This window comes from Crinia signifera, chromosome 3 (genome assembly GCF_055691185.1).
Source record: "Crinia signifera chromosome 3, ASM5569118v1, whole genome shotgun sequence".
NCBI lineage: Eukaryota > Metazoa > Chordata > Amphibia > Anura > Myobatrachidae > Crinia > Crinia signifera.
The window spans coordinates 141,647,125-141,658,638 of NC_139219.1; the positions used below are offsets into that span (position 1 = coordinate 141,647,125).

Here is an 11,514-nt window from a genome sequence, read left to right on the forward strand (position 1 = left end):
CACCTGTGCCTCTCCAGAAAGCCCTCATGATCTTCTGCTATTCCAATCGGAGCTTGCGGTCGATGCCAGATTTTAAAATAGCATTAGCACTTCCTCTCCATGGCTGCCTGGCAAACTACAAGCAGCTGGTGGCACAGCACCAAAACCATCCTGCTGCCACGTGGGCCGCCTTCTATTTCAGGCCTGGGACTACAGTTCTGACAATCCCCCCCTCCTAATGGCAGCCTTGTGTGAAGGTAACACTAAGTAGATATGGAATGATTCAATCAAGAGGTCATTGGCTAATGGTGTAACACCTTAAATGTCCATACACACTGGGCTACTATGCCCAGCGTGCATGGACCGCGATGATGCCAATCATCGCTGCGGGGAAAGCCTCTCAGTGCATACACACTGAGCGACTTTCCCCCTGCCCGGAGGTATAACCAGCAGATGAACGACTTTCCCAGCGATTATGCGGGAGCACGCAGCAGTGCTCATCGCCGGGGCATACACACTGGGTGGCTTTGAGCTGAAAGCTGCTCAAACTGGGTGTTTGGAGCGACTTTCAGCTCAAAGTCGCCCAGTGTGTATGGGCCTTAATACTTAGTAACTTTGTTGGTCACTGAGCAGAAGACAATTCAGTAAATTAGCATCAGAATAAATCTGAAGTGATCAGGGTATGGAGAGTGCCAGATAATGAAGCAGTTACAGTATTACCTTTATATAAAGGGGGAGTGTATTGAAGAAATTCTGTCCTAGCTGGATCAATCCTTATATATCCATGCTATTGAGTGGGTATTGAGGTTACCGCATTACCAAAACCAATTTTCTCTTGACCAGTGGAAGATATAAAAGAGCCTAAAAAAATGTTAGCCCAAGGTCCCATGGTTATATTAATCCAGTTCTGATTTATGTAGGGTCTCCATAAACAATATACTGAAGTCTTAAGGGCCCCATACATCAGCAATTAATTGTGACAATTTTCAGATATGGAGATAATTGCCACAATTAATTTTAGATGTGTGGGCTCCCCCTTTTGGCAATCCCAATCAAAATCGCCAATCGATTGCTTAATCAGGTTTTTAAACATGTTTAATAATCTGGTATTATCTGCAGATCTTTTTTATATGTGTGGGCGTTCCCAATTCGTCTTCTTCATCTATTTACATTATGAACAGCAATCGATTGGGCAATTTCCAGATATGAAGATGCAATCTTTAGATGGAAAAATCTGCCGATTACTGAAATAAATCTGTAATGTGTGGGCAAACTCAGATAGATTGTAAAATCCATTTATCTGGCCCAAAAATCCCAAATCTGGAAATCCATAAATTGTGATTGCTGATGTATGGGGCCCATAACTTGCTTCTCTTTACAATACTATATTAGGCTTCTAGAGGAACTGCTACAAAAAGAAAAAGAATTCCAAGTATACCTACGGCAGGCTATTGAAGAGAAGGATCAAGAGATAAAACGGCTTCAGCTTAGATCACAGCCAATAAGTAAGTAATAGCTAATACCTATGCATGTTCTTTCAAACTGTTAAGAGGAACCCCTCTTAGGGGGGTAATCAATTAGCTGCCAGGTTTACACTGTGACTAATTGCCCCCCAAAAAAACATTCAATATTGCCCCCCAAAAAAACATTCAATTAAATAGCCTTTTTTCCCACACTGAAAAGTCATGACTCAAGCATAGAAACTCACTAATTATTTTATTCCTGTGCACAACCCAATTTTGTGGGGTATTATGCAGACTTTTGCTAAGTTCATTCCGACTGCAGTGACTTACTTCTGTGGTATTCCCCACTAATTGAATACCTCCACGGCTAATTGATTTCACCTCATTTAATATCTCTGGCACCACCTGGATACCCTATGCTATGTGCTCCATTTTAATTCTTAAATTGGGGGGAAGTGGCATATATTTTGTTATTAATAATAATGACAAACCAAACAGTTTCTTTATATGTTTTATTGCATAATATATTTTATTTTTGTACAATTGTATGCAATATTTAGATGTCATCACATGTCTAGAGTTTTGTTATCATATTTCAGATTTAATATACTGTAGACAGTGTGTATTGAATTTCAAACCTGTCAATTTGGTGCTCCGGTGGGCTATACTTAAAGGTAAGTCTGTGGTAACACCGCAGATGGTTTTAAAGGGTAGAGCCCCGAATAAAGTGCAAGTGCGTCCAGCAAATAGTGCCCCAATGCATCCAAGGTGCTAGTTTCCAAAGTGCATTGGCATCCTAAAGGTTTTGAATCCAAACTGCAATGAGTTTCAGAGATAGTTTCCTTCCTCAGGCTGGATCCATTGGGACACTTTATTTGCTGGACGCACTTGCACTTTATCCAGAACTATACCCTTTAAAGCCATCTGCGGTGGTGCTGCAGACTTACCTATACTTATAGTTGACAGCAGCACCAAATTAGGTTGAGGTATACTTTGTATTTCGACTGTCTTGCCATTGTGTGCTACCGAAGGAGATGCTGTGGTCTGTATGAATTTTATCAGACTATGTTTTATTTTTGGTACTTGTTTCTTACTACGGCTACAATATCGGGCATCGTGTACCTTAAAGTTAAGGTACACGATGCCCGCGATGGACCCGATTTCCTTTGAAATCAGGTCCATTTAGCCGTCAAACGCTAAATCGCGTCGGTCGCGGTCCTTAACATTGCCCCAGACGCGACCGACGCGATGCCCGCGATTTCCCCATAGGCTTCAATGTTAAATAATTTTTAACATTGAAATCGGGAACATCGCGTCGGTCTTGTGCCATTATAATGGCACAAGATGAGATGGACTTGATTAAGTCCATCTCACATAGGAAACAATGTGAAATGGGCCAATATGACCCATTTCACATTGTATATGGCCCAGTCGTCACCCCACGATTGACGTGAACCCGAAGCGTGGCGAGCCCGCGAGGGGCGGCGGTGTGCATCCTCCGACCTTTTCATTCCCCTACTATCCACGTCGGTGTGGAGTTGAGAATATAAAGTGTGCCGAGCCACCGAGCCCGAAGCGTGGTGAGCGGACGCGTATACCTGTGAAGTAATACGCGTCCCCTCGCTTCGGGCTTCACCACAAAACAGTTTTTAACATCTGAATACTCCCCCATAGTATAAATTCAAGAGAGAGTCATGTACACATTTATCATATAAAGCCACATAAGTACTGCCATTTCTCTCAAGACAAATTTATACACACACACATGTCCATCCAAACACATAAAAACTGTCCACAAGAGCAATTACTGTACATTCACCCAAGACTAAATCAGATACACACGATAGACCTCCATTCAGGTCCGTATGTTCGGTACTTAGCCCAGGACCCATTCTGCACATGTGCAAACAAGTCCTGAGACACAGGATGCCAGAATGGCATCAGACTGTCAGTGATTGTCAATCTGATGCCATCTGTGGACAGTGACAGCCTCCACTTGGGAAAACAGAGGCGTGTCATTGCCATTTAGGGGGAGGAAAGAGCCCATGGATCTCTATCTATGTACTGAATTCCTGACCTCAGCCATGAGGGACAATATGCCTACATAGGACCAGGGGCAAACACTGCTGAGTACCATTATCTAACTAATTTAACTACTTCATTTCATGTAGCTATCCCTGGTATATCTGTATCTCACACAAGAACCTCTAATACCTACAATGAAGATCTTGAACTCGTGTATTGGCTGCAGCAGCAACAAGTGGATGAAGATACAATAAACAAGGTAAGTGACATAATATATACATACAACTAGATCTTGTACATACAAAGAAACAAACCCTGTAACATAGTAGATAACAATAAAAACAGAAAAAACTGAAACTGGAACACCCTGTGAGAGTGGTATAAAATACAAATATATTTGATACACAGAAAATTCTATTAGCCACAATGAAATAGGAATGCCATTATCTCAATAAACATTAAGTTTAGGACAGCTAGAGATAGGTTTGTTCCTTTAAGAACCACATTTACCAACATGTCAATAAACATTTATAGCGTAATGGGGTTGTTTTGAAAATCGCCACCTGTGCTGTGAGCTGTCAGATATTGATGTTGATATCACGGGCCAAATGTAATAGGGTGTGAGAATCAGAAAGTGAGAGATTTGGGGAGAATTCTCCCCCTTTCTTTTTTTAAGTGCCAATCATTTACACTGCAAAACCAGGTTGATTTTGCCATGAAATAGATTTCCGCTTTAAAACAAGCTCTCCCAATATCTCTGACTTTCTAATTCTCACACCCTATAACATTTGGCCCCAAATGTCCTCCTGTAGGAATTGTTGATACAGAGCCCTCCATTCAGACCTTGCATTGTTATTATGCAATGTACTAACACAGGAGTCAAGTATAACACCTTTAGTATATGTCTATCTAGGTAAAATAATACTACGAGGAGGCGATCTGGCATTGACTTTATTAAAGAAGTAAGCTAGCACCGCAAGCCAGCACCGCATGCAGGGACTTGGAGAACCACAAGTCCCAGCATGCGGGGCAAAAAAAGGGCCAATTTGGACTAGTAGTGCCCCAGCAGTACAAATAGTAAAAAAACACACAGACACTTTTCCAGTATAACTTTATTACACACTGAGCCCATACATTCCGACTCACCTGACTTGATAGAAGATCGGTCCCCTTCTCCAGTAGAATCCATAGTGGGGTACCTATGGAGATTAAACATACTCACCGGACGTCTTCAGGGCTTCTCCGGGACCCCTGCACCGCTGTTATTAAGCTCCGGTGTTCTGTTTACTTCTGGACCGGGACTTAGGCCCGCCCACCAGCCAACCGGGACTAGGCCCGCCCACCGGCCAATCATGGTCTGAGATTTCCCGATGCTGGACCATGATTGGCAGGTGGGCCAATTAACTGGGCAAGCGGGAACATTCTGACTAGCACTGAGGCTAAATGAGAGGGGCTCCATCTGTATGTCTACGGAATCTCAGTTCAAACCCACCACCACCTGTATTCTTCCCCCACCCCCAGGGATGGGGAGGCAGGGGAGGCAGTGCCTCCCCTGTCATTAATGATTAATATAATAAAATAATACAAAGAAAATACTATGACACATATTATGTGTCATATGTATATGTTTTGTATTATTATAATACTTTTTTCTCCACTTTCCTTTATTTTAAATAGTTTAGGAGGCACCAAGTGCGGTGCCTCCCGTTGCCTATAGTATAGAATTAGAAACAGGGGGGCGGGCAGTGGGAGGGACCGAGCACCTGCCTACATGAAAGCACGCCCCTGTCACTGAGGCAGTGGCGCCTCCTCAGTGACAGGGGCGTGCTTTCATATAGGCAGAAAGCATGTCCCCCTGACTGTCACAGAGGGGCTCTATCTATACAGTAAGTGCCGCTTATATAGGCGGACGGCACTGGGTGCCATTGGGGGGGGGGATGGGCGCACAGAGCCAGGCTGATAGCTCCCGCCAGTAGCTGGCCGCTGGCACCGCTTATATAGGCGGATGGCATGGGGTGCTGTTGGGGGGGGGGAATGAGAATGAGCGCACGGAGCCAGGCTGATAGCTCCCGCTATTAGCTGGCCACCGGCACCGCTTATATAGGTGGACGAGCCGCACGGGGTGCCGTTAGGGGGGGATGAAATGGGCGAGCGGAGCCAGGCTGACAGCATCTGGCCACCGGCACACACCTGCTACACACAATCTCTCAGCCCGCACCATCTCCTGTCTGGTTCCTGTTCTGTATCTGATTCTGTCTAAATGCTGGGCCAGGGACGTGCTGTGCTGCTTAGGTAAGCAGTATCAGTAAAAGGGTGCTGTGTGTGTGGCAATTGTGGAGGGTGGGGGCTGTGTGTATGTTAAGTGACAGATGTGTGTTTGTGTAAAGTAATAGAGGTGTGTGTATGTGTAAAGTAATAGAGGTGTGTGTTTGTGTAAAGTAATAGAGGTGTGTGTATGTGTAAAGTAATAGAGGTGTGTGTATGTGTAAAGTAATAGAGGTGTGTGTTTGTGTAAAGTAATAGAGGTGTGTGTTTGTGTAAAGTTTACACAAACACACACCTCTATTACTTTACACAAACACACACCTCTATTACTTTACACATACACACACCTCTATTACTTTACACATACACACACCTCTATTACTTTACACAAACACACACCTCTATTACTTTACACATACACACACCTCTATTACTTTACACTGTAAAGTAATAGAGGTGTGTGTATGTGTATAGTAATAGAGGTGTGTGTGTGTATGTGTAAAGTTATATAGTTGTGCACTGTATCTACTGTATGTGTTTCTGTAAAATACGTGTGTTTTTAAATGAAAGAAGTATATGGGCCAAATGTACTAGCCTCTGCGTTCAGTGGTTGTGCAGGATGCCGGCTGAACTCGAGGTTCTTTTAAAGAGGCAGACATTTACAAGGCAAACCCATCCCTTGTAAATGATTGCCCTCTTAAAAAAACCTTGGAGTTCAGCCGGCATCTTCACAACCACTGAACACAGTCAAGTACATTTGGCCGCAAGTGTTTTTTTTTTTTTTTAAGTAGAAGAGGTATTAGGGCAGACCAATGGGCAGACCCCGTGACAGCTTGGTGGAGCCAGCGACGAGGGGGTATGTGGCAAGTGCTGGGTCCGGGTTGCTTCTGCGCTGTCAGGCAGGAACTGCTCTGCCAGTCTCTCTGCCGCTTATGCAGACTGCAGCTCCCACACCTGCCTGTCAGCGCAGAAGCAACCCGGACCCAGCTCTCCCCACAGACCCCCTTGTCGCTGACTCCACCAAGCCAGTGCCTCACCAACCGCTAACCTCACTGCACGTCACTGAGCACCCCCCACCCCCACCCCCCTTTTCTTTTTTCTGTATCCCCTCCCCTTAAAAAATTGTTGACATTTTTTTCAATGAATAACTATTTTTGTTCCCTTAGTTTATGGCAGAAGACTATCGACTGGAAGATATTCTATGGCACGTGACCCGAGAGGACCTGAAAGCCATGCAGCTAAGGTAGTTTAGTATATTTTTAAATATAATAATGAATCAAAAATGCTTTAAAATGATTATTATAGTATCAATATTCTATTTAAAACCTTGTAAGAAATTATAGGGGATGCTGATTTACATACTGCTTTAAATATAATTACTGCACTTTTTTTTCCCCTCAGTTTAAAAAAGAAGCATAATTTTAAGTAATATATATAAAAATGGCCTGAGATAAAGTAACTGAGTACAATTCCCAAATGCCACAAACAAGATCATGTATTCACATTAATTTATATTTTTGGCTACCCATTTGTACATTTGCAATGACTCTGTGAGTAATATTGATACAGGTGAGTTTGACAGCTGAGCTTAAAATAATAGCTTTCAGCTAGATATGTCAGTGTTCTCAATGTTTTACAAGATCTTCAACAAGCCAGCATTAGGGATAAGATTAAAATCAGGGTACTTGTTTCCTAGCAGGGTGCCCAGATTTCTTACGTACGCAAACTTAGTAAAATCGCATCGCATGGTACGTTTTAACCGTGCAATGTGTGTGATGCGATATTTCATTGTACAAGAGATGTGGTGGGTGCTTACAATGAGATGTGAAGGGTGCTTACAATGAGATGTGATGCTATGTGATGGGATGTGTGCATAGTATGTGATGTGTGCTTACAATTGTAAGCACCTGCACCTACGCCATTGTTTAGCGTCAACCCCAGTATCCACGCCACCCCGAAGCGTGGAGAGCGCAGCGGAATGCGTCCTCTGACCTTTTCATACCCCCACTATCCATTGTACAGTGAAATATTGTATAGCATTACACAGTAGTAAGTAAGTACAACTCTGGTTAGTTGGTCAGTTCGGTCGAAGTAGGGAGCCCAACGCGTTTCGTCCTGTCATGACTTTATCAGGGGGAAGAATGCAAACGATAGTAACTAAGTGTCCTATATAAGGGTATCCTGAGATGAGTATTTCAAAATCAGTCCGGAACAATTCCAATATTCGGAACAAAAAAATTCTTCCTCAAATTGAGTCAAATTATTTGCATGGGTCTTCAACCTGTGGCCCTCCAGATGTTGTGAAACTACATGTTCCAACATGCATTGCCACATTTTTTCCTATAATAGCATGCCAAAAAACCCCAGGGCATGCTGGGACATGTAGTTCCACAACATCTGGAGGGCCACAGGTTGAAGACATGTGATTTAGAGGGTTTGCTGGATGTAATCAGGAGCAGTAGCATACAGCAGTGGTTCACCACAGTGTATTCACACTTCAGTGTAATATATATATATATATATATATATATATATCAGTTAGTTATATTCCACAGCACTTCACAGAGAATATTTGACCATTCACATGGTCCCTGCCCCAGTGGAACTTACAAATCCATATTCCCAACCATACTGCTTTGTTATAAGGGAACGCTCAGTTTTGTTTTTGGGGGGATTGTTAAGGGGGGGATTAAACAAAGAAAGGTTACAACAACCATAGTTTTTGAAAATGTCCTTTTGCCATATCATACCCTTTCACACTGCACAGATATCCTGGGTAGACCATTGGTGTTTGCGGTGGATCGCCCGGGTCAGCGTGATGTGTGAAAGGGCCATTTTCAATACCCAGGGTCCAGCAACCCAAACTGGGGTGAAAGCAGTGTTTTACCTGGATCCATTTCACTGCTATGGAGGAGGCAGCAGTGTCGTTGCTGCCTCCTCTTTCCCCGACCTGCACGATGCACCGCTGCTCCACCCCGCCCCGTCTGACAATGTGCCGGGTGCTGACAGTTATGCTTTATCGCAAATGCCGGGTCGCTCCCGGGCCAGAACCGGATCCAAATCTCGGGGGTGACCCAGCATTTGCGATGTGAAAGAGGTACATGTCAACTAATAAAGCTAACAGGTACACCTCCGATAATCCAGCACCCTCTGTGGTATTGGTAGCAGCCCATTGCCCGCTACCCAGCCTCCCCCGCAGTCCATCTCCCCGGCACAGTGTATCACCCCTGGCTATGCGTCTCTACCTGCCGCTTATATCCCCTTGCAGTGCAACTTCAGCCGCTATTCCTATCCCCCTCTTCAGCATGACTTGACCTCTCCCCACTGCCTGAGTAAACCTACCTGCTGACCCTATAAACCATGGGTCTTCAACCTGTGGCCCTCCAGATGTTGTGAAACTACATGTTCCAACATGCATTGCCACATTTTTTCCTATGAGAGCATGCCAAAACTGTCAGGGCTTTCTGGGACATGTAGTTCTACAACATCTGGAGGGCCACAGGTTGAAGACATGTGCTATAAACCCTCCCAAAGTCTACATCCCACCAAATCCTAATTTCCCCCAAGGCACCAGATGTGTCTGGATTAAAAGAGATGCTGGACCACCAGGTGCCAGAAAATCAGTGGTCAACCCGTAGTACTATTATTATTTATATTATTATTAATATTATTTTGGCCTCAGTTGCTTCCAATATGCAGTTCTTGTGGTTGATTTGCAATAAAGCATATACAGTAGATTGACATTTTGTATATATTTCTTTGCAGGGGAGGAACCTTGTGTGCAATCTGGAAGGCTATCGTGGACTTTAGAGAGAAGCAATCATCTTGACACAAGGCACCTTAGATGGATAATCTGGGCCAGTTTCCCAGTGGAGAAAATTCTGCACTTTATTCCAGTGTTTGTTTACCAATGTGAAATCATTGCATAATTGCAGTGTGATCAATCCTGCTGCCCTCCTGCTATATCCATATACTTAGGTCTATTGAGGCAATGCAATCAGCAGAAAATTGGACCCTACCCATTTCAAGTTGTGCAAATCTTCCATTTAGTTAGAAGCCAACCTCCCCTTCCACTGCTGAATGTGGGTCACAATATTTTTCAACATGTCAGTTATTTGAAACATGAATGTGCTAATAATATGTAAACTTAGATGTGAGAACACTTTTACATTTTTTAAACAAAACCTTTTTTGTGTTTGTATTAGTGGGTCACTGATGAAAGGACTGGGAGCAGTGTGTTTTTCCTATATGTTAGATGGTGATCTTTGTTTTCTCTCATTATTATCTGAGAGATTCTTTGGTACTTGTGTATTATCACGGCACCCGGCTACGCTATGTTGTCAGCGTAGCCCAACAGCTGCCTAGCGTAGTCAGCATAGTGACTCCGCGGCAGCCCTGCGTAGTGTCCCCGTCAGGCAGCTAGTCTCCATACTGTCCCCGGGAGCTGCAGCTCTGTCCCTGGCAAGCCTAGTGAGCGCCTCTCACACAGCGCCGGCATGATCCCCTCTCCGCTGGCAGACGCAGGCAGAGAGGGGATCATGCGGCGAAGAGGCACTCCATCTGTCTGAGACGCAGGAGCGTCTTAGAAGCTTGAGGTCTCAGTAAGTATTGCGGCATTGTACGGCAACCCTGCCGACAGGGTTAGGGGTTTGGTAGCTCGTGCGTCTCCTGCACAAAGGTGGGGTGCGGCCGCAAGTGTGTCTCATGCACAATAAAGGAGGCATTTGGCAGTGCTCCATGTTACATACTGTCAAATGCCTCCATTTGAAACCCCCACTATCCACGCCAGCCCGAAGCATGGAGAGCACATGCGTTACGCGTCCTCCCGACCTTCACATGTATTCCGCTTCCCCTCACCGGGTTCACTGCGCTCGCCATGCTTCGGGCTCGGTGACTCACTGCGCTTACCACACTTTATAAAATCAACTCCACGCCGATGTAGATAGTGGGGGTATGAAAAGGTTGGGAGGACGCGTTACGTGTCCCCTCGCCACACTTCGTGCTGGTGTGGATAGTTGGGGTGTTTCAGGAACACATTCACACCTATCATGTCAGGCAGGTTAAAATGGTCAATGGTTCCCACACTTTACCCACCATTACAATGTAATAAGTGCAGACTGACTATGCTAACTGCGTAACGCTGACTGACTACGCTAACTACGTAAGCTCCGGCTGGCCGCGAATGGGCGGGAACACAACGCTGATACTAACAGGGACGCCTGACTGACTACACTAACTACGTAGGCTCCGGCTAGCCGCGAATTGGCGGAACCACTACAGTACGCTAGCCTCGGAAACACTACTCCTATTCTGACAGGGACGCTACGCTAACTACGTAATGGGTGCCGTGATAATAAACAAGTACCAATGCTTTTATTGAAGTTTCCTATGAAGATGGATGTTGACTTTTAATTTCTTGGACAACTGTGTATTTGTTTTTAATTTCAACATTACCAAACTGTACCAGTTCAACATACTATAAGTGAATTGTACCAATGCCGGCTTGTTCTAAAGCTGTTATGATTTTTAGTCTGACAGTAAACCTTTGAAATAAAGCATTCTGTCCTCTTTATTCTAATAGACAAAAAAATAATGGAGCACATTCACATCTTTCTAATTCACTAAATATCCCAAATGTCCCACCGGAACATACCGTTTTTTTAGGGGTGTTCCCACGGTCCACCCAGGGCCGGCAGTATCTGTCGGCAGGGGGCGCAGTTGGGTGTCCCCCTTGTCGCCCGTGAATAGATGCTGTGCGCATGTGCACCGCTTCTATTCATAC

The 11,514-nt window shown here is 44.5% G+C and overlaps 1 protein-coding gene across 1 annotated transcript in view; it reads left to right on the forward strand.

Moving 5' to 3' along the window:
* MAP3K5 (mitogen-activated protein kinase kinase kinase 5) overlaps positions 1-11,287 on the forward strand; it is a 159,621-nt gene extending 148,334 nt beyond the window's left edge. Inside the window, exons 27-30 of the mRNA XM_083176623.1 lie at positions 1,372-1,484; positions 3,614-3,726; positions 6,899-6,975; positions 9,498-11,287. Coding sequence (XP_083032749.1) covers positions 1,372-1,484; positions 3,614-3,726; positions 6,899-6,975; positions 9,498-9,561 — 367 coding nt within the window. The 3' untranslated portion in view covers positions 9,562-11,287. The remainder of the gene's footprint in view (positions 1-1,371; positions 1,485-3,613; positions 3,727-6,898; positions 6,976-9,497) is intronic.
* The last annotated feature ends 227 nt before the right edge of the window (positions 11,288-11,514 follow it).